Here is a 23,294-nt window from a genome sequence, read left to right as displayed (position 1 = left end):
ACACACAGTGATCCGGTTGACTCTACACCGTGGCTCTGTAATCATGTCCAGACCTGGTTTTGTTCCCACACTGCATTCTCTCATCCAGACCCATTTCCATCCAGGTTTCATTTGCTCCGCATTAAGCAAAGAGGGCCGTACGTGACCCGCCACTACCTCAAACATACACACGAGAGGCACAGGTAGTCTATGGTTTATTGATTAAGTGTGTGAAAGAGAACAAGGGAGCAATACGGAAAGATGCATTATTGATCGAAAGACTGGAGGAAGAGAGCAAGGGCGGGGATGGCTAGAGGCTGGGGGGAATAACAAGAAACAAAGAGGTGGAAGAAGAGATGGAGAAGAAGACGGAGGCACTGCGAGAGGACTCCATCCATCCTTCCCATCAGATCAGTATTCAGCCGGTACGTCCCGGCTGAGCAGGTCGCCGCCGCTGTCGTGTGTTTTTCAAATTGAAATGTCACTCTTGCCTTTGATAGGGACAACCTGGGTATTTCCGCACAGAGCCGTGAGATCGCTCGGTCAGGTTAATTTTGTCTTTATGCAAATTTGTTTTGTCTTTATGCAAAGGAGTTTGTTTAGCCACACACTGCCGATAATTGCACAGTCCCCAAACATGCAGTCCACGTTGAAGCGGCCACGGCGGCTGGAAGCCAAGGGTTGAAGCTCAGAACAATTACAAAACACCATGTTACTCGCATTAAACCCTAGTGCGCACGATATATCCATTTAAGGGCTTTAGGAGTTTAGAATGGTACCAACCACATAACTGTAAAAGCTTTATTTATGACGCATGTTTCATAGGTCTGGTGTGTGGAAGATGTAAATACATGTACACGTTTGTTAATAAAGGAGTCAAAAGCAGAGAGACGCTGTGTCCTCTGTCTTGCTGCCACTTTGCATCAGTTCGTTCTGCTGCCAAGTTCCAGTCCCTCTGTCTCACCTCAGCGTTTAACCTCATGTGATCAGTCCACATGTCCTCTGCTGTCCAGGCATTAGACCAGCCACTGAAGCAATCGTCACACCCGAGTTTCAGTCTCTCACTTCTTACATGCAGCACTTTTGTTAAAATATTCCTGCAGTTCTAGATTGTGCTCAGCACTGGTATATAAATATATATATTGTGCTTTTTACAACTGAATTCATTAAGTCCCTTTCTCTCTCCAGACTGTGCTTGTTTGTATTTAAGACACTGATTTATTTTATTTTTATTTTTAATGCACTCAGTAATGTTGTTTGTGCTGAGCTATATTGAAATGTGTGTGCTTTTCTTCAGACAGCAGGTGGCACCATAGAGCACTTTGATTGAACTCTTTTTCTGTATGGTAGAAGAGAGAAACCCATTAAAGTCAGCCTAAGTGAAGGTAATAAATATTTTAGTTTTAAACCCAATAGCGTGTATTGTTTTATCAAACAACAGAGCTGATTACTGGTATTCCTCTGTCATGCTTGTCAGGCCAACAGAGTGGACACTCCTGTGTCTGAGATCTTCAGCGTTCTGGCTCTTTCATTGACTCAGGAACTCCAGGAACTAAGAAAGCCTTGCACAGCACTCCTAAAATCACAAATGATGCTGTTTTCTCAGATGAATAAGAATGTTTCGTTTTACCAGAAGTTAGAAAAACTTGATTGGTTCCTTTGTTAAACTACCGCTTCATACTTAAAAGACCATCGGACTAACAAGTTTGCTAAAGGCGTCACAGAGAAATGAGGAAAAACAAACAAAAAAAACAAACAAACAAACAAAAAAAACACTGTGAAAAGCACCATGTTGGTGTGAGTCTAGAGGGGTGATCGCCATGGCGACTGACAGATAAAAGGAGTGAGAGCGGAAGAGAGCACGGGCGGTGAGGAGAGAATCACTCCAGCGCTTCACTGGCTGTGGCGCGGAGGCGCTTCACAACTCCGCTTCACATCTCCGCTTCTGGGGAAGAGGGTGAAGCTCTAGGCGTAGAACGTTTCCACTTTCACTGCCTGACAGAAGAGAGTCATGGAGAACACTAACCCTAAAATCTGTTACGCATACAGAGAGAGGGAGAGAGAGGGGAGGGGGGAGAGAGAGGGGGGGGAGAGAGAGGGAAATGGTTACTAAGTGGCATGTTACCATTTTAGTATTGATCAAAGATATTGATGCGGCATCGTTAGATAATAAGTGTGGGAGCTTCTCAACTCCTGCTGATTAGGCGCTAAGCACCTGCGTCAGAGCTGTACACAGAGCAAATATCCACAGAGCCACCAGATTCTCCTGGAGCCATCCTTTCACCCGCTCGTAGCAAGGCTGTGAACACACACACACACACACACACACACACACACACACACACACACACACACACACACACACACACACGTATTGCTGATCAAGAATTAAATGTGATGGAATAAACACTTTTATTGCCAACTTGGAAAGTCCACTGATGTGCCACTCAGTGGAAGTGATTTGTGGGTGCTTTCTGAAAACCTCTTCACACAATTACAGGACAGCGCACACATTGCCCACATGGTGAACAGTGCTGCGATCAGACGTGCACCAAGCGCTCAGACACCGAGAGCTCAACCAGTCTGAATTATTCAAATGGTATGCAACGCTCCACAACAGCCGGAAGCATGTGGATGACCCCTCATGGGGACTCATCGTGCCGAGCGGCTTGAAGAGACTTTGCTCCACAGCGCTGGAAACCCCTGATGGGGCATCGCTTCCAGATGGCGAGGGTGTGATGCATTTTCCCGCCAGCTTCAGTCCCGCCTCCCTCAGGGCGTGCCAGGCCTTGTGCGGCAGTTCGCAGACCGCCTCGTGGAACCGTGGTACACGCCCCGGGGCAGGAAAGGTGTGGCCGCATGCCGAAGCTCGGCTCCACTGTCAAATCGCAAAAGTCCAAATGAGGTTTTTAAAATGTGTTTCACGCCGATTCGTTGTGACGCTTAAAATTGTTATAGTGCTTTTCCAAAATGTACAGAAATGGTTTTGACAAGTGCGAGCTTTAATGTTCCTTTACTCTGAAGATCATTTAGTCTGGTACGTGGCCAAGCGCAGCACACAAAAGCATCCCACTCTCTTCATGCTACGCTTGCGCTATTAGCAAACCGTATTTCACCATTAAAAAAGTGGGAAAAGTGCTCCATTGTCATTTCAGTGCCCCAAGGTCCCTCACTGAACTATAACATTTGTATTCCAGCTGTATCCTCTCAGCAGTCCTCTGAAAAACTGACAATCAGTTCTGCCCTGTTTCCAGAATTTTCTGTGAGGAGAATGTGGGCACCATCAGAATCACTTCAGGCACTACAGCGCACCAGTATAATAGCTGCCTTTGTCCCTGTAATCAAGCTGTTGCTTTAGTCACCCCCACAGTCCATGGTTTTCTGACCAACTGCCCCGTTAGTAACCGTGACTGGCAATAAAAACAGCGTGCTTCATTTTCAAACTCCAGAAACTGTGTGTATGATGTTTCAGAGAGTAGAACACAGAAACACTGGACATATGAGGAGTGAGCAAAGCCAACAGGTGGAGTGACTAGCCTAGGGGTCCTGATACAGCTGCAAATATGAAGTCAGTACGAATAGGTGTGATATTCCCAGTAGGATGTTTCAGCAGCTCTGCATGCAGGTCTGTGTGGTGTGTGTTTGTGTGTGTGTGTGTGTGTGTGTGTGTCCTTGTGCACACTGTACTCACCGCAGTCCACCATGTCCCAGGATTCTCCAGGCCACAGTTCTCACTGTATTCCAAACAGCAGGAGTCAGGCACACGTGTGGCATTGTACACCTCAAACCAATCTGTGTGATTAGTCACCCCACAACAGCGGAACTGAGGGGGAGAGAGAGAGAGACAGAGAGAGACAGAGAGAGACTGGGTACAGAATGATGATAGGTCTTATTCTGATTTAATGCAGTTTCAATCAAGTTCATTCTCAGTGGATGTGCACAGGAAATAAGTACTTTGAGGTCAAAAGATCACATCTGAGGTTGGGAGGCAGTTCTTTTCCACTGGTGGAAATTAGGTAATTTCCAAACAACTTATCACTGTAGGAAACAGTTCACCTATGTACAATGGAACTGCAACAAAACTACATTACCACAGCTGCTAAAAACCGGCCTAAAAGCCACATTCATACATGTCAGTCGGTCACTTTTGCACAGGCACACTCATCTTAATTTCATCTTTCATTCACCCTCAAGATCCTCCTCATCTCTTGTCTCTCAACCCTGGTGGCCAATCCATACACTTTAACAGCCTTTAGATGTGGGGTACCAAGCAAAAAGCCCGATTAAAGAGCTATTCTGAACCCCAGGAGAGAGAAACCACCAACCTAAGCCTTTAACCACTCTTTTCTTTCTCCTTATTTTTTTCACTGCATCTCCACTCTGCTGGCAAAAGATTTACAAGTTGTGAGCCAAGGCATTTATACAACAGACCAAAGATACAGGCTTACCCATCCATTAACACAGCGGCTCCACACATCTCCAGAAGCCCATTACCCACTTTCCCTCCGTGACATACAAAGCAGACACATTCATACATGTGCACTAATGCATGCATGTGCAAGTGTGTGCATGCATTAGAGCACATGCATGAATTTGTCTGGCTATTATTTGCTGATTCCATATTTTCCTCTCACCTCCATTATTTGGGAAGGCAGTGGATTTAACATGAATAATACAAAGGATGCCACATCAAAGGCAGTAGAACAAACAGCAGGTCTATAAGGGATAAGGGAACTCTATAACTCTCCCTCTTCCTGTGAGCATGCATCAGCATCATGCCCTGTTTTCTCTTTCCTTTTCTTTTTTTTTACCAGTTTATTGAAGTTTTAAAACCCATTTTCTAATAAACACTTCCGAAATGCGCGGAAAGTACAGTGACAGACCACTGAATGCAGCAGACATCGTGCACAATGGTATCGGTACACTAAAAGCATCGTTGCCACTGCCACGACCTTAAACAACATTAAGAATGATCAAAGTTCACCTTGTGCTGCCTGACATCATCCGGCATGCGGAGGGAGAACGCTGGGCTTATTTTTCACCACTAAGAGAGAGCCAGTGCCATTTGTTCCTCCACAGGTAATGAACAGCGACTCATTTAACCAACAGTCACGTTAGAACACTCCATTAGCTAGGCACAATAAAATACTATCGTGCCACACACATCGACTCCGAATCCAACCGAGAGTCTCCTTACACTCGCGTCCACGCCTGCGGTACTCTAACACATGAGCGCACACAAACATCATTCTGCCCTTGTTCATCCGGTTCTGTTCCTCTTCGAGATCAATCGAATCTCTGACCCAGCTCTTTTGGACAAACCTCCGCTAATATTTGTTGACAGTGTTATCCGCTGTGCGTTAGCATCACCCTAAGCCACACCGCACGGCCTCCACGACACCTGATCTGCGCGACGAATCTCTTGCTCTTGCAGCTGCGTGAGAGTTAGCACTCTTACATCAGTCTGAACAATGCTCCAGGCGTTGGTGAGGCCAATGTTTCCCTCTGATCCAAAGAGCTGCAGGCCTTTTTTCAAGTCACTTTGAGCATACTGGTCAATCTGAGAAACACAGAAAAAGACAAGGGAATGATGTAGAACAGTGTTAGTAGATGAGACAGGCTTTGGTGGCCAGTCTATATAGGTAAGTCTGGATGGGTCAGAACGCATGGTGTAGGTCTATGGAAACTGAATTTACCATTCAAACATTTTAAATCAGGCTTTTCTCGTGTTTTTAACCTTACCTGCTGACTTGTGAGATCATTCTTGTATTGACAGTTCCGAAAGGTGTTATTTGGCATCTCCGTGAACTGGAGGCAGTTCATTAATACAGCTACTAAGATTCATCAACCTAGTAATGACCTTTTCATAACTGATTGGACCGGAATTTTAGTTTCAACATCATAGTTATTGATCAATTTGACATTTACACCGATACTACAGCCTAATAATCCCTTAACTCTTTCTCTTTTCAGTATCTCTTTAATTCACCCTGTTCATCTGAGTCTTGCAGTAACTTCCAAAGCCATCAGTGTGCACTAATGTGGTTTGTATTGCTCAGTGGACTCAACATGAATGTCAAATGGGAAGCGTACGTGTGGGAGTGCATTATAAAGAGGGGGGGGGGATGCATAACTTATTAATCAGAGGGATTGGAAGAGACTGCAGACTTCCAGAGGTAAAGGCAGTGTAGTAACTGATGATCGATGGGGAATATGATGGTGACAGTATGACACCCGGGTGACACGTCCGCCACATGCCAGGAGTGATCACTGTACTGGCTGAGTGACTCTCTCTCTCATGTATGCACACACACCTAACACTTGACTGTAACTTAATTTATGTAACGGTGTGAAGCGACACGTGTGTGTGTGCTGATTCAAACGACTAGTAGAGCACAGACTGGACATGTTGTGCAAAAAAGAGAAAAATGCTTCAAATGTAACTTAAAATGAAAGCAAACAATATTGTACCTTAACAAAATTGTACCTTAATGTGACAAATATGAGTAATGTTATCTGTGATGTATTTGTGTAAAATTTAATTACTGATACTGTTCTGGTCAGAATGGTTTATTTTAAAGCCATGAAGTCTGCTGTTGTGGCAGATTGTATCAAAAATTGAAAATCTCTTTTCCTGGGAGCTTTACAAAAAGAATTAGTTTATCTATGTTTTCCATGGTGTACTCCTGTCTACTTATGAACAGATGATAAAGCACAAACACTTTCTGCGTATTATTTTTTTGCAGTCATTCCCTTGCATAACAGTTGAATTTTATCTAATGGCCTTTTAAGGTGTGTAATACCACTTTTACAATATCAGACCAAAAAAATCATCTCAAAGGAAGAAGTGTAAATTGCACATTCAATAGCTTCAATGCCACTGAGACCTGAGTTAAAAGCCGTAAATATTCAGCCTTTGAACATAGTGCTGCATGAGCTGTCTGGACCACAGGGACCAGGTTTCCTGCAACAGAAAACAGCTTGTGGAGGCCGCAGCCCTTTCCTGGAGTAATGCGAGGTAAATAATGTGTGGGGTGCGAGCCGGCTGTGCTGTCTTCTCTCAGTGTCTGCTGCCAAGGAGCTGCAGGAGCTACAACCACACACTACCAGTCCTCTGTCATTAATTATTCAAAGCCATGGAGGGAAGGGGAGCACGTGTGCACACGCGTGTGCATGCAGGAAAGAGAGAGAGAGAGAGGAGGGGGCAAAAGAGAGAACGAGCAATCCGTATCTTTTACCTGCAAATAAAAGCTTTTCCTCAAACAATCTGGTATCCTACCAAGGACATAAGAAATGCACATCACAGAGAGCCAGTCAGTTTTTAAGGATCTCTGGTGTGCAGTGGGATTTGCAAAGTAAAACTGCATTAGATAAGTATACAGACGGGACTTCTAAAGCTTGGTATCAGCCCCGATTATGCATACGGAGCTGCATATGGAGCATAACTGACTGTCACTGCCATTCACTGGTATGCCATCCAAGTCTTCTGTTGTCCCAGTGGTGCCCCTGCAATCTCCTGAACACACAAGTCCAAATGCACATGCAAACACCATGGAACCCCCAAAGTGACCAACACCACGTTCAACCCCCAAAATGAAGTGAGATGATTTTTAATGAATTTATACTAAACGTAAGTGATTAAAGGGGGATTTTCGAAGGAGACATGTGAACCTAATCTGCTAGTGGAAAAGGAAAAAAATATATTTCCTCACCTGACAGGGCAAACAGAGAAAGAAAGGGGCAGTATTTAAAAGATTTGCCTAAGCCACCCTCACCTTACGGATTAGCTCCCTGTGGGAGTGACCTTGAGCATGAACACATTGACATGAGGTTATGTTTCAAGTCAACAGAGAGAGGGAGATAGAGATGACAAGAGAGCTGTTCCAGTTTTCCTACATTTAGCTTTAGCTGTGGTTCAATAAATATGCATTTCATATCTCAAAAGAACATTTGACCCCAAGAGCAGCATACATATGGAAGACTTCTGAAAGAGTAGTGACAATTTATATTCTTAACTTCAGTTTTAGGACTGTTTTTGGTTTTGGGAGGTTTTTTTCTCTTTTTTGTGGGGAAGGGGGTTGCTAAAAACATAAATAATATGCTCAGAATCTGATAATTAGCACTTTTCTTTTGCTTTAGGGTTTACAGTATAAAGACTGGCTCACTGCGAACGTTCAAATCAATTATTCAATATTTTAGCATTGCTTCAAAATGTAACATATTTGTAAAGCTTTTGCTGAATAACAAAGGCCTACGATGTGTTTATCTGAACACTGAATCTGCTGGATTGTCTTGCTTGTGCAAGGCTGACTTTTCTTTCTTTTCTTTTAACTAAAATGACAAATAATTACAAATAACATAATTACAGCATTAGAATGGAATTGTCCTGAATGTTCATATCTAGACAACTGCACTCATCCAGTTTTCCATAATTATAATAACTAAATAAAATGTGGAAATCTAGTTCAGTTTGGCTGTTGGAGTCTTTTGTCTGTGCAAGAATACACCATCACTTCGAGTAATCATCCCGGAGTTGTTGTTTTTGCACATACATTTTAAAAGAAATCGCATTACTACAGTAGGCTTGGTCAAAATAATTATGACCAGAAGATTCTTATGGTCTGGGGTTGTAAGGTGTGTGGCCCCATGATACACCGGGCAGGGCCTTGGAGGCCCTACGTCTTTCAGCTCTTGGAATTAGATGGCAACTGTCCTCTGGTCCCACAGCTGTTTCTCCCGTTCAGACTGGCTGTGTTAGAACGGATGGGGAACGTCTCTCTGTGTTTACCGAATAGAGGACATGCCCCTGGGGTATTCCCTCGCAATATTCACCGCTGCCAGGCGGCGCTAATTAGCATCTGATTTTAGCTCGCAGCTCCGGCAGCTGGCGCGACAGCGAGGCAGGGTGAGACGGACGTAAGGAAGTTGCTGGAAAACGGTCCAACGGTGGCGCTACGAAGGAGTCAAGCGGCGGCCGTGACGCATTAAGTGTCCTGCCCATCGGCAGTGCTGGCAACAGCAACTTCGCCAGTTTGGTGTAGAACTCCGGTGACATTTCCAGGTTCATTGTGTTTCCTAAGTGAGGGCTGACAGTTGGACTCCAAGCTCTGCACTCCGCGGTTCACTAGAGAAGCCATTACCCTTCTTTTTATCACACAGTAATTATACTGTACCGGGGGGCGGAGGAGAAGTCACGCGGTACTTTATACCTTCAGACTTGGTAAGACTATCACTCAGTCAGTAATTCAATTAAAGCTTTTATGCAGTTATATTTCACTTTACTGTTTACACCCATCATCATGATCATCATAAAAGTGAAATTAAATGTCTGCAGAAAGCATGCATATGCAGTATGTATTAAAGCCTACTGTACTGTCTGGGTACATTAGGTCTATAAGAGAATAAAGAGCCATCTTTTCTCAAAATCACTTTTGATGGTACAAAAATAGTAACTGTCAACTTCACCAGCCATCTTCACAGATCTGCTCTTAGCTTAGTTTCTTTTTTTCTGCAGGCCTGAAGGTTTGAAAAACAAAAGGAACATCTGGTTTCCTGAGCTTTAAAATGATATTAAGGGTTGACTCCCCCCAGCCTCCAACAAAAACGTTACCCAATAATCTTTACTGCCACAGACATCAAAACAAAGTGAGATGCCACAAAGCACCGAGATAAATAAGATAAATAAAAATGGCTTCCTAAGCATTACACATAAAGATGATAAGAGAGCTCAGTTGCCTTCTGACCTTGGGTTTGTTAACAGTGGTTATGGGGGAACTCATGTATTAAACATCGCACCAGTGCATCAGAGGACAACCAGTGAGGGGACCACAGATGCTGCTGGATTCTTTTGCACCACAGCAGACTTGATCAGACAGACAGCTAGACCTTCAGCATAGCTGTGCCTTTGATAACAGTCTATCTGGGGTAAGCAGTTAAACAGTTCTTCTGGTAGAGTTGGGGGGTTCTGTGTCTATTTGGTTACATTTTTGTTGGTTGCAGTTGTGGTTGGTGAAATGGTGGTTGGTGATGAGATTTCCAGCAAGTTTGGCAGGAAATTCTTTTTTTATGCAGTTGCAGATAAACAAAGACATCTATTTGAGTTGACAAGCCGAATGATAAGCAGCCAGGCTGGTTTAAGTTTGTGCGAAACAAACTGTGGGGTAAATTATTTGCACAGGCACTGTGTCATTATCTGGGCTGGCATGGCTGTAACAAAACCAGCACCTGAAGGGACAGGAAATGAGTAGCACATACATTCACACGCACAAAATAAATGGCCTGTTTCTGTGCCTTATGAGAACACACTGCTGAGAAAGAAAAGCTATTCAGATCCAAAAACTGCACATGTAGATCAGAGACATTACAGACACTGAGGAACTGTAACCATGCTTCCTCTAACAGATATTTTCAAGTACTGAAGACAAATGATCACTATCTACTTACATTTGGTTATATTCCAAGTTATTTTAAAAACCTAAATCGACTATAGAGGATGCGGAGAAACAATTATATCTTCATCTTGACCACACCTTTATCAATCCACAGAAGCTGTGAACCATGCTCAGAGTAGCCTGTGCGATCTTCCCAGTGCTGCTCAGGTGTAGCAGGGTAAGGATTCTCACTTTTTTCAACCTCAGCCTCCACCATCATCAGTTATTAAGTGGCAGTGTGTTTATGGGCCAGATATCAGGAGCATTTTGTTTCTGAGAAGATCCATTGTGACTTTGCTTCAAGAAACAGGTGCTGAAGTGGTAATCTTACCTGGTTTTGGTAAGCAGAGAAGAGGATGATGGACAGAATCTCCAACAGGAAAATCACAAGAAGTAGAATGAAGAACTGCAGAGTTGGAAAGAGAGAGAGAGAGTGAGAGAGAGAGGGGGGGGAGGTAGCAGTGAGATATAGCATGGATGGATGGAGAATCATTTTAATCAATCACTGAAAATATTTTATGACTAACTGCATGGGTGACGAGGGTCAGGGCACTCTTAAAAATGCAGCAGGGTGATTTAGCCCTAGTACATCTGGCTTTTTTCTGGAGATATATTTCTACTTCTCCTTCATACCACTTCCATTCTGAATGGCAGAGCTGCAGTAAAATTCATCTCATAAAGAACACTTTGCAGGAGCACTGATGACAGCAGGCTGCCTTAAAAAACATTTAATTTGCACAGCAGCATCTGTTGTCATTATCAGATCATGGAGTGTCAGACGTGTAAACTGTGAAAGAAGTAAGCAGGAAGAACACCCAACAGATCAGGAGACACAAACTCCAGTTCTGGAGGGCAACAGTCACACCCAGTGTTTTGCCTTAAGAATTCATCAACTAATTATGAAGCCCTTTGACTCTGACAGCTCAGCGGAAAGCATGCAATGGTATGGCTCATCTAGGATAACCTTGAGGAACAGAGAGATACAGACACACAGAGAGAGATAGAGAGACTGGGGGAGAGGCAGAAAGCAAAGAGAGATAGACACACAAAACAGCTGAAAAAACAAAACAGTTGAAAGCAGCTGATTGCAGTCTGTCATATTAGTAATGCTGTTTTTCTGCACACCAAACTCTGTGTCAATAACCTTTAAAATGTTTGTTCTGAAAGGAGTTTCACATAAAACAAGTCTAGTAGTAAATAATAGTGGAGGAAGGGATTCCTGAAGTTAAACCTTATTTTACTGAGCAGCTCTCCAGAACAGCCCACCACACACACACACACACACACACACACACACACACACACACACACACACACACACACACACACACACACACACACACACACAGGGCACATGCACACACACAAGCATGCACACATGCACACACACTTTAAGAAGCCTTTGTCCTCATGTTTTCCTTGAAAATGAGACATGCATGCATATATGGACAAATCAAATTCTCACATCTGTTTTTAAAGAGGTATTGTTAATTGCTTGTATAACATCAAAGTCACAACTAAATAGCCTTGCCTATACATGTACATACATGTCAGTCTTACTCCCTATCCTACGTTCTCTATCTCTTTATCTCTCTAAACATAATTTTTCATCACAGTCTCATCCCTCATCAGCCATGTGCAAAGATGCTAAATTGTAATGGATCTGGGGTCCTTCTGCAGTCACTCTGGCATCATCCACAAAAAATAAAGACATGTGGGACGCCGAGCCCAAGTCATTAACACAGTCCGTGACATAATAGCTACTTAAGGAGTAAACAGCCCCCTGTCCCTTGCCAGTGGGAGACATTTTTACCATAAATCTGCTCTCCCATCACAGCCCTGCTGTGGGCCATGAAAGCTACCGTGGAGGTGACTCCACCTGCCTGCTCCACTCGCTTAGGCGCAGTGTTCCACCGTCAACACGCCCCCTGATAAATCGTCAGACCACCACACTGTACGCCTGTGGCCTTCAGCTGTTAGGACTGGAAACATGAACGAACAGAATCTCTCATGATACAAATGCTATGCCACACAAATGGAGAAGCCCGTGGCATAAGTTTCATTTCAACTTTGGGGAGGGGGTGGGGGGCATTGTTCACATCAGCCAACCTAACACATTATCTGAGCAATGTGAGCAGCAACTGTCGTTGAAGTCATGATTTATTTCACAGCCAGTTATATCTCGGAGCCAGTTATTTGTTTGCGTTAACTTTTGCGTTATACATTTGTGTTGTTCTAGGTTCAAAGATGTTAGCACTGCTCTTGTAGCTCAACTGCAAAGGCTTGCAGAGCAAGATGCTAGCAACACCAAGGTCACGGGTTCAATTCCCAGGATCGTACTGATGCCTCCCGTGCTGTCATACTGATCAACATGTAGAAATCACCCATAGTAAGGGCATTGACTACACAATCATTTACACACAATAATAATAATTAGTTGTACAAATTACCTGGTTTAGTCTGTTCAGCACCATTCCTTCACCTTCATTGTGCATTAAAACAAACAACCATTACCTAGCATGAGTGGTGAAGAGGGTAAATTAATGGATACATTAGCATGAGCATGCAGATATCTGCATGTGACCAACAGCGGCTGACGACTTTAAGTGGCAGTCGGATGTAACGGCGAAGATTACCAAATCTTACATGTCGCAGAAAGTGCAGCCTAACTGTTCTCACTCGAGACATTCAAAACAAGCAGAACCTCCTGCTGGCTCAGAGATAACGAGATGTACATCTCCCTGAACCCCCTTCTCTTCCTGCTCTCCGTTCGTTCCCCTCACCTCTCCTGTGGGGAGACGGCAGAAGTGAGGGATGATATCCCTCAGCTAGATTCTGCGATCGCCATTAACAACGAGGGAAAGTGGGGTGAGTGGGGTCATGCTAATCTGTGCCCAAGTGGCACATACGTATCTGGAGTCAGTCTGTTGTTAAGAACATTTCACCTGTGCAGTATATGTGCATTATTAATAACAATAATAATACATTTTATTTAATATATTAAATATTAACATTGTATTTTCAGGACACTCTTCAGGACACTCAAAGTCGCTTTCACATTACTGTGGAAATTCGTGGGTATGCTACAGCAGGTAGACATGCAGGTGGTTCAACTAATAGTCCCTTTCTCTGTGCTTACTAATGTAACATTTTTCTTTACAATTTTGCAAGGATTTTAGAATTCTTGCTCTTTGAAAGGTAACACCATCTCTGAAGGTTTTCATTCAGTCTATATGGTGGTATGTGTGGTTTGCTCTAGCAGGGGGAACTGTACAAAGAACAAAATCAGACAAAAACATCAAGACTTCTCAAAGCATTCCAAATGAAAACAGAGGCAACTCAAGGCAAACAAGACGACATAGCAGCAAACAACATGAGGTCAGTTTATTTAAAACAGTTTAAAATAGCTGAAATGCTAATGTATGGTATACAATCTTTTATCAACAGGCTAAAGTGGTAAAATACAGGGTTCATGTACATAATTCAGACAATTGCCGGTACTGTTAAAGGTATACTGTGTTTAATAAAGACAGTGGATGGAGAAGGCGTGGATTTTGGGGTGTGGGGCTCTTGGTGCAGTGAGCAGACTAAGCAAGAAGCATCTCAGGGTCTGACACTGCACTTGATAACGTGGTCTATGTCTGCTGCTAGTACGTATGAAATCATAATCACTTAAGTCACACCACAATCATTTTAAATTCAATGCCCTTCAAGGGTTGATCAGTATGTGGCTGTGGCATGTTACACTTTGTAGTTGCGTTGTAGCAGATTTTTAAAAGCCTCTTGTTGCAGTACCAATCACGGGGCTGTCTGATGCAACAATGTCAACCATGGCTTTATGGCTATTTGGTTAGGCCTGGAGGCAGTGTGCAGTGTTCGCAAACCTGAAGGATTGCATGTCCACAATCCCTTTATCTAAAGGATATCCTTCGTGTGTGTTCTTATTCACATTACATACCCAATGCAGGAGTAGAAATCTCACCCTCTCTCTCTCTCTCTCTCTCTCTCTCTCTTTCTCTCTCTCTGTCTGTCTCTCTGTCTCTCACTCTCTTCCTGTCTCTCTTTTATTGTACATCTGAGAAAAGAAATTGAAAAGAAATTAAACTACAAAATAAAGAGTTTTTAAGCATTAAAAATACTGTTATTCTTTTCTTGGATTCTTTCTGAAACACCGAAACACTATTTATGAGCAGTTTAAAGGTGTCAAGATGTTACATATGTTGTAGTAAATAACTGTTATGCTATTCAGGACAGCACACAATTATAGATTATTGTAATCGACTGGTTCTCAATCTATTGGGCTAGTGGGTGAAGCTCCCTGAGGTGACGCAACAGATCTTAGAAAAATACTACATGAACTGAAAAATAAAAATGTAAAAAGATAAAAAAGTAAACAAAACAAATATAAAAGAAAAACTTAAATATGAAATATTTGAATATGAATATGAAAATATTTTTATTTGTAATCTACAGAATATTTTTCAGAAGATCTGAGAAATGTTATCTTATTTTGGTGTGCAAGTAAAATGCAGATTCTGTACTTTTTATCATCTATACAACACGTGCTCTCAGGCTAATCAGGCACTAATGAGCAGCTCAGATAGCCAGTACTGGTATAAACAGCACTACTGGCGTTAGCAAGCATAAAAATGCCAACAAAATGGTACAACTCAACTCGGTGCAACTCGACTGGAAGCAGAGTATGACGGCATAGGGAATAATGTGTTACACAGTCTGGCCATGAGTGCACAAATGCATCGGTACCTATTCCCAGACAGCAGGACAGAGAAGAGAGAGTGTGTGGAGTGTGTGGGATCATCCACAATGCAGGTAGCTCTGTGAAAGCAGCATGTGATGTAAATGTTCACGGTGGATGGAAGAGAGATCATAAATGATCTTTTTGGCTGTCCTCGTATTTTCGTCAGGGTCTTACAGTTTAAGACTAAGGCAAAATTCCCAAAACAGACAGTAATTACTCAAGATGCCCTTGATCCTCCCTCTGTAGGACATGGTAGAAATGGGTGGAAGAATAAACCTAGTTCAGCCTCCCCAGGAGGAAGTCACTGCTGTGCTGTCTTGGTTATGGAGCTGTTAATGAGGGTCCAGGTGAGATTCTCAGTTATGTGGACACCATGGACCTTGGTGCTTGTGACAAGTGCCACAGAGGAGTTGTCCATGTTGAGTGGAGAGTGATCACCCCATATGTACCTGTAGTCAACAATATATTTTGTTTTATCCACATTCAGTGCACCAAACCATTAGCCACGGCTCCTTCACTCTGCGTGCTCCACTACGGTCATGTCATCATGATCAAACGTGAAAAGCCGTGCACAGATTAGCAGAGTGAACCACGAGTGTTGGTTTAGCACCCAACAATGGACACCGGGGGATCCGGGGGAACACAACAATCAGGGTAGTGCTGGAGACACTGCTCCCAAACTGGATGGGGGTCCAGTTCTGGAGTGAGATGTTCAGGCCCAGTTGACTCAGCTTTTCAATGAGATGCTGAGGAATGATGGTGCTGAATGCTGGAGGATAGAACGTTTAGGGCCAGATGAACACGGTGGTGGTCTGCATATCCACCAAGATCTTCCGAGCTCCTCTGAGCTCCTCTGAGTTCCTCTTAGCCAGGTGAGATTAGCACCACTGAGGGCATGATGACAGCACACACTGTTTAGTAGTTCACTGCTAAACATACACATTTGGAGGAATAAAGTTGCATGAGGACTTTTAGTTCTGTAAACTGCTACTAACAAGAATGACATTAGAGCATGCATTCTGAATGAATGGATTGAAAAGAATGGCATCTACTTAGGGGAAAAAACCGTGTAGGGGTTTGAGTAGATGGTGACAATGACTAGATGATTCAGCTGTGTTTACAAATTAAAGATACTGCTTGAAATATGGACACATTACAGTATTCATTGCAAGGCACAGGCAGTCAAGAATATACCTGAGGATTTAAAATCTGTCCTACACTCTGCTAAAGTTGTGTAAACGCTCCGGCTATATATTCATATGTGGTCAGTATGCCTTGTGATGAAATAGCCACTGAACATGTGCAACTTTTGCTACACACTGAAGTGAGATGGTTGTCAAGGCGACAAGTGTTCACAAGGCTCTTTGAACTGCACTACTCTAGAGGTATACATGTGTTTGCATGACTAACAATGTTTCTTGGCCAGTTTGTGAATTTAGGCTGGCAAAAGTAGACTTTCTTATGTTCTTTGTTATACTCTCACATTTGAAAGAGGTTTCTTTGATTCGTTTCAAAATGTCTGTCAAGTTCAGTGTTGTGAACAAAACTGCTTTTTGTTAATAAAATCAAGGAAAATGATAGCTCAACTTTGCCTGCTTTGAAAAACCATTGGGCGCATATTACCATTGGAAGAACAGTTATAATCCAGCGTTTTCAGCTGAGGTCACATGGATGAGATCAAGTGAACCAGGACCTCCTTCACTCTTGACCTCATAGAAATGTATGAGGATCTGATCTGATGAACAGACGGTGCTGGAGATAGACACTAATGTCAAGCTAATCAGCCATATGGCTCTCATTGAAATTGTAAGTGCTTTTAATAAAACTAAAACATTGTATAGTATTATTGGATTTCTCCTTCTCTGTTTCTGTGGAAGCTTAATAAACTTGAAACAATGACATAGGTTGCTACGAGACACCAGTCTTCCTGCCATGGGCTTTTAGATGGAGTGTTTTACACATCTCATGCTACACCTCGAGGGAACTACAGTCATAAATGTAAGTGCTGTCCAAAATGAAAGGAATGTCATAGCTGGCATTCCAAATGGAACATGGGTTGGACGTATTTTTAGCATTTTACTTTTTCATTTTTTACTCTGCAGAGACAATCAAGCTGACATTTCGATATAGCATGGAAGAAAAGAATTTTTTCCAGTAATTTAATGGCATCAAGACAAATTTCAAAGACAGTGAAAACATTTTGCCTCTCATTGATTGGTTATGGATATAGACGATTGTGAAAATGTGCTCAGAAGAGGACAATATTGATTGTGGTAAACGGTTTTCCAACAAAACAATTCAGGTGTCAACCAGTTCTGTATTTACCTCAGAGTTATCACAGCAGTAATAAACATTTGAAGTCAACAAGAGTGCATTCTTTCTCATCTCTCCAACACACTGCTTCACAAGACAAAATAAATTACCCTCAATGAGATAACAGCATAACATTCAAATGCTTCCTTTTATAAAATAGTATGATTCATTGTACAATGACAAAATTCCCAGCACTAAAGTGGAAATAAACTGGCACAATAAGATGCAAAAACATCAGGCAGTGGTAGTCATGGAGCTCAGGTTACGACCTTTCAATTAGGCTTGTCTTAATTCTTCAGCTTTGCTGAAATCCAACTTCAGTGTCAAATCACTGTCATAATAAGGTCAACATAACATGCAGCCTATATAAATCTTGTATTTTGCTGTGAGTAAAGCAACAGTGTCACATTGGGACATTCCATGTGTCTACAGTTTCTCCACACCAATGCCCCTCATGAGCAATGTTCTCCAGAACCTCTGCTCCCCTGTGATCAGGCACAGGGCTACCTTGCTCTGAGGTATTCTGAAACTACAGATACTGCATTTTCCCTCTGCTGCCCGGACTGAATCGATGATGATGATGGGCTGAACTCTACCATGCTGGGTCACTGGCTGCATGTGGTGTCATTTCAAGACCGGTTGAGCGCTGGCTTTTGGGCTGCGTAAAACCCAATGAGGTGAGTGACAGCTGGGTGGCCAAGCTCAGGTCTTTATCTCCAAAAGCTACAGTGCTGTTAAAACATATTCACTTCAGCCTGACCTTCTGGATTTTCCACACTAAACATCTCAAGCTCTTTTCATAGGTTGCAGTAAGACACACTGTGTCAAGAGAAAAATTACATATATATTTGTGGCATGCAGTAATGGTATGTGTCTATTCCATGTCAATGGTGTAAATAAACACTCAAAAACCATGTGTGAAAAATAAATAGCTTATTCCAGTCCGACTAGCTGTTGGATTTCATCAAGCCCCCTAATGAATTCAGATTTGGCACAGAGGAGAGACAGTACGCCCTTCGTGGTTCGACTATCCTACTGAAAATCCGGTCATGTTTCACATTGTTCTAAGCAATAAAAACAAAGAAAATCGGGCAGCAGGATTTTATCTCACAGCACTATATTTTGTAATAATAAATGCTGATCAGACTTCTTAATACTTAACATAGTATGACTGACAACACTTCCATCTTGACCCTGCTTACATTTTTTATATGATTCAATTGGCTTCGGTTTTGTATTTAATTAAACTTACAAAAAGAGAGAGAGAAACACAAGTGAGAAGACAGAATGACATCATGGTGACACCTAATATTTGAGTCACAGCAGACAGATTTCTTTGAAATCTACATGTCAGCTATGCCCAGAGTCTCTCATTAAACAGGTCTTCAGGGGAACATGCTAATCAAAATGACCCTCTACAGCCTGAAATGTCAGAGCTAATGCTAACAATCCACACTTTTTCACTCCTTCATCTGAAGGTTGCCACCTAGGGGCATCAATTGGAAACATAACTGTCATGCCACCTAGGGGCATCAATCGGAATGGATACCCTCTATTTGGAATTATTACTGTCATGTAAGACCTTTTCTTTACACTGACCCACCTAATTTGACTTGGCTCAATGTAAATGCTATTTACTTTGTCAAAACATTATTATGGAATGAGAAATTTGTGTTTAGATACATCTTTGATGTAGCCAAGCTATATTATGTGGTTGTGGTTGGCTTTAAAACAGCTCCACCAGATTAAGCCACCATGGGAGTCTACCCCCTTCCTTCAGTCCCCTGCCCTCTATCCAAATGTTTCCCCCAAACCCCTACCTGAGCCTACCTCTCCAGGTATTGCTCATGCGAGCTTAAATAATAAACAGGCACGAAGGACATTTTTTTAATAGACTACATTAGTTGAACATTTGAGTTTGTCATTTCAGTTATTGGAGATTACAGTGCACAGAGCTGTTTTTCTCATGTCATTTTAGTGAAAGACAGATCAGCCAGTTTCCTTTATTATTACATTTGAGTTAATAAAAAATTTAAACCCTGGTTTCTGTGTAGTCTGTGCTGGTAATTGGTTTGTGTTACAACACTGTGATTTGTGCCCGTAAGTCTTCTTCTGTTGTTTGTAGTCTTTGTATAAAATTAAATATGAATTATTCTCTAACAGATTTGACATTAGCTTGTCTTTATGACCCTGAATTAGGATTAGCCTTCGCTAAACCTCGCTCTTCTCTGTGCTTGTGTCTGCCTCTTTGCTCCACAATACGCCAGGCGTCACAAAACTACTAAGCAACTACTTATCCGTAAACATCATGGAATGCCCATTTTCTTGGATTCTGCTGTCCAATATAAGATAACAAAACCTAGAATTTTGAAATGTTAGCTGAAAACGCTTTACACCCCAAGACATTTAGGAGAGAATTTTAAGGGCTCAAAAATGACATGTAACGATGCAGATGATTGATTGGATACTACATCATGAAGTGACAGATGGGAAAGGAACATACCATCTTGGCTTCCTCATGGAATATGCATTCAGAATGCATTCAGGAAACCCCTGGTGATATTAAAGTCTGGTGGTGGAGATATTACTGAATTCTGGGATGGCTTGTTGCATGGTTTTGTATGATGGTAAAATAGCAATTGGTTATGAAATGTTTATCATCTTTGACTACCCCCATGAGACGACCCCATGATAGACCCTAGTGTTGAACCCTCAACAAAGACAGATCACTACTGTGTGCAACTCCTGCTCCCTTTTGCATTAAAAGTACCACAGACTGTAGGTCATTTGTTAAGTAAAATAATCAGTCACCGATCTATTTCACTCCTTTACCTTTCTGACTTACATTTGACCCTATACATGGTAATAACTGAACTGACTTCATATTCATAAGATATGCAAAATGGCAAAGGCCCTACATCAATCATTTTTATTCATGTTTCATGCATATTTTTATACGGCCCTGCACACAGAAGCTGTGTGTGAGGATACACTTCTTATTTTCACATCTCTGTGTTGACCAGTTTTTTTGTTTTTTGGACCCAGTCTGGGATTCGAGGACAGACACAGTCTGATGACTTTGCTCTGTGAGAGACTTTCCCAGCAGCTTAGGGAGGTTTTATAAAGACTACTTAAGACTCTTGTGTGCCATGAAATGTAACGCGAAGCAGCTTTGTCAAACTCCATGACGGCATTCCTTGAGAGCCTGCCATACTGCGGTGTCAAAAGATACATCTTCACCGACGTTTTACTTGACTAGTGCCTGATGGAGTTTACTACTTATTTTTCATACTTTTTTGTTGTTGTGCCTCCTCAGCACATCAGCATGACATCAACTTTGTTTAGGCAACCTACTGAGATTTATGGGTTTTAGAATATTGATATATTCTGATAGAGTACCACTGTGTACTGATTACTCCATTATTATTATTTTTGCATAATGTATTTGGCATTTAGATTATTGTCGTATGCCTATATTTATATTTATTTTACTTATTATATATCAGAGTTGTCATTTGTTGGGGAGGGCATTAATTCTCACTGTGGACAGAATTATAACAGAAGTCTATTTTCCCTGGAAAGGAAGTTCACATTGTTGTCTGGTGGACCCTTCAGAAATTATAGACTTTGTACTACTCACACTTTTGATTTGTACTCACACTTAGAAGCAGAGGACGGCTCTCTTTGACTGCTCCCACGCAACCAAGACAACCAATCACCATGATGATGGTTCCCACGGCGATGAGGACATTGGCAGCAGAGAGAGAGGGCAAGGACGATGAGAGGGTGGCAAAGTTTCCCTGGGTAACTGAAAGCCACACCCCCACTCCTAGTATTCCACATCCCCCCAACTGTGTGACAGAAAGAAAGAAAGAAAGAAAGAAAGAAACAAAGAATGTGTTAATATATATGAGATCTGATTTTTTCTGATAAATTGAAAAATGTAACAATTACTTTACACATTTTACATTTCCATATGGGTGTAATGGATTGACTGATCACAGCTATTGGTGGTATGTACACCTCTAGTTAAGTGAACTTTTTATAAAAGAAATTCGGAAGTTACTTCATTCAGTAAGTTCAGGTGGTGGTTATAAGTGAATAAAGAGATTCATAGAGAGTTTCTAAAGGTAGAGTTTGGAAATGAAAGTGATTCAGCAGTTCACTTTTGCTGCTGTGCCTAGGTCTCCAGTGAAGATCATGATTGGTACTGAGCTCTGAAACAAGACTTCCTGGGCTCTCTCCATGAGACTCATCTAAGGGGCTCTAGACCTCCTGGGCACGCAAGCTGTGTTCATGAGGCCACCATGAGGGAGGACACTGAAGAACTCTGCTATCTATGTTAGGTTTGTGAAAGTCTTATATCGTCCTCTAGCAATTCTCGATGAGACAAAAAAATGTAACCTTTATGGTTGATGAAATTGTATGTAAAAAAATAGCCCCTACACCCAAAGGTTTGCACATCCTCACCAATAAAAATCTTAACAATCTGGAATATGATAGAGGGGGCATAACAGTAGTCGCACTGCTGAACAGATGAAATTCTGCATTTTATAGTGAACCAATCCAAGTACTCACTTCAATGTCAGAGCACTGAAACAAGGCATCCCACTTGAATAAACTGAAACATTTATGTATAGAATAATATACAAAGCTACTGCTGTGATAAACTGCTTTGGTGATTCAAATAAAACATCACTGAAGTTATTGCTAACTACCAAAAAGAGAGCATTAAATGCACGCACACACACACACACACACACACACACACACACACACACACACACACACAATATTATATCATTTTAAAAACATATTTACATTAAATAAACATTACAATCTACCCAATTAAAACAGGGTAATTCTGCATACAGCAGTTCTAACAACTTTTCTAACATTCTGTGAAACATTCCCATTAGTCATACAAACGTGTACATTGCAGAACCCCTTCTGAGATTCTCTCTGTGTCTCTGCCAGAGAAGAGGATAAAATCAGTAGTGATACTCTTGCAGAGCAAACCATGAGTCTGAATCCCTGCTCATGCATTCTGTGCATCTGTAGCGTGTGTTATCTCTGCAAGTCATATTCTACAGCCAGTACGGCTTTGTTCCCCAACTCAGTCTTTCAACTGAGTTTCAACCTAATATCCATAAACCAAAAGATGTTATTAGACAGATTCGAGCTCATGTAGGAATATAAAGGCAGTGTCTTTCACCCTGCTCTGGGATTAGCAACACATCCTTCAGTATTCTGCTTATAAAGCAGTTCTTCTTCAACCAGAACCATGCAGAAGATCAAAAGGTATGCATGATTTCAAACAGAGAAGCTTTTATGTTTAAATCCTAATTTATGTTAAACCCTGTCAGGGGGCTTTGCCATGAGGAAGACCTGGGGTATCTGCTTTGTCTTATTTCTCATTAAAACAACGCCATGGCCCCTTCTCTGGATTATTTGGAAGCTGTCTGCAGGCTTTGAGAGGAAGCTTTGAGGTCTCCCTCTTTTGTTTTGGTGTGTCCACACCCCTGGCCATGCTCCTGCTTACTCCAAACACTTACCTCACTCCTGCCTCACTACCAATAGCCTCTGCACTGAAACATCACTTCAAGATGCAGAGAAACTATCAAGCCTCTGCATAGCTTTCCACTCTGTGAAGTCCAACGGCATTCCCGGGTCTTACGGCCTGCTTGTTTAGCCTCTGTGATCGTCTCTGTTCCCTCGTTGACCCGCCTGAGCAGAACTACAAGCTGGCCCACTGCTCGTCTTATTTATTTATGTGTCCAAGCAGTTACCTTGAGACCAGGCCTCTTTATTAC

The 23,294-nt window shown here is 42.1% G+C and overlaps 1 protein-coding gene and 1 long non-coding RNA gene across 4 annotated transcripts in view; one reads left to right on the top strand and one right to left on the bottom strand.

Moving 5' to 3' along the window:
• Positions 1-177: 177 nt before the first annotated feature.
• tspan4a (tetraspanin 4a) overlaps positions 178-23,294 on the bottom strand; it is a 63,653-nt gene continuing 40,536 nt past the window's right edge. For all 3 annotated transcript variants that reach the window (XM_076992386.1, XM_076992385.1, XM_076992387.1), the window contains 6 exons: positions 21,141-21,332; positions 10,741-10,815; positions 5,438-5,539; positions 3,671-3,802; positions 2,195-2,278; positions 178-2,013 (listed from right to left, as the gene is read on the bottom strand). In XM_076992386.1, coding sequence (XP_076848501.1) covers positions 1,945-2,013; positions 2,195-2,278; positions 3,671-3,802; positions 5,438-5,539; positions 10,741-10,815; positions 21,141-21,332 — 654 coding nt within the window. In that variant the 3' untranslated portion in view covers positions 178-1,944. The remainder of the gene's footprint in view (positions 2,014-2,194; positions 2,279-3,670; positions 3,803-5,437; positions 5,540-10,740; positions 10,816-21,140; positions 21,333-23,294) is intronic.
• Positions 13,160-13,968, top strand: LOC143495043 (uncharacterized). Its single transcript, XR_013125580.1, has 3 exons — positions 13,160-13,277; positions 13,435-13,513; positions 13,669-13,968. It is a non-coding gene; the product is annotated as an uncharacterized LOC143495043 (long non-coding RNA).

This window comes from Brachyhypopomus gauderio, chromosome 2 (genome assembly GCF_052324685.1).
Source record: "Brachyhypopomus gauderio isolate BG-103 chromosome 2, BGAUD_0.2, whole genome shotgun sequence".
Classification (NCBI taxonomy): Eukaryota; Metazoa; Chordata; class Actinopteri; order Gymnotiformes; family Hypopomidae; genus Brachyhypopomus; species Brachyhypopomus gauderio.
The sequence above is the reverse complement of the archived record's forward strand: the minus strand, read 5'-3'. Positions and strand labels throughout refer to the sequence as shown.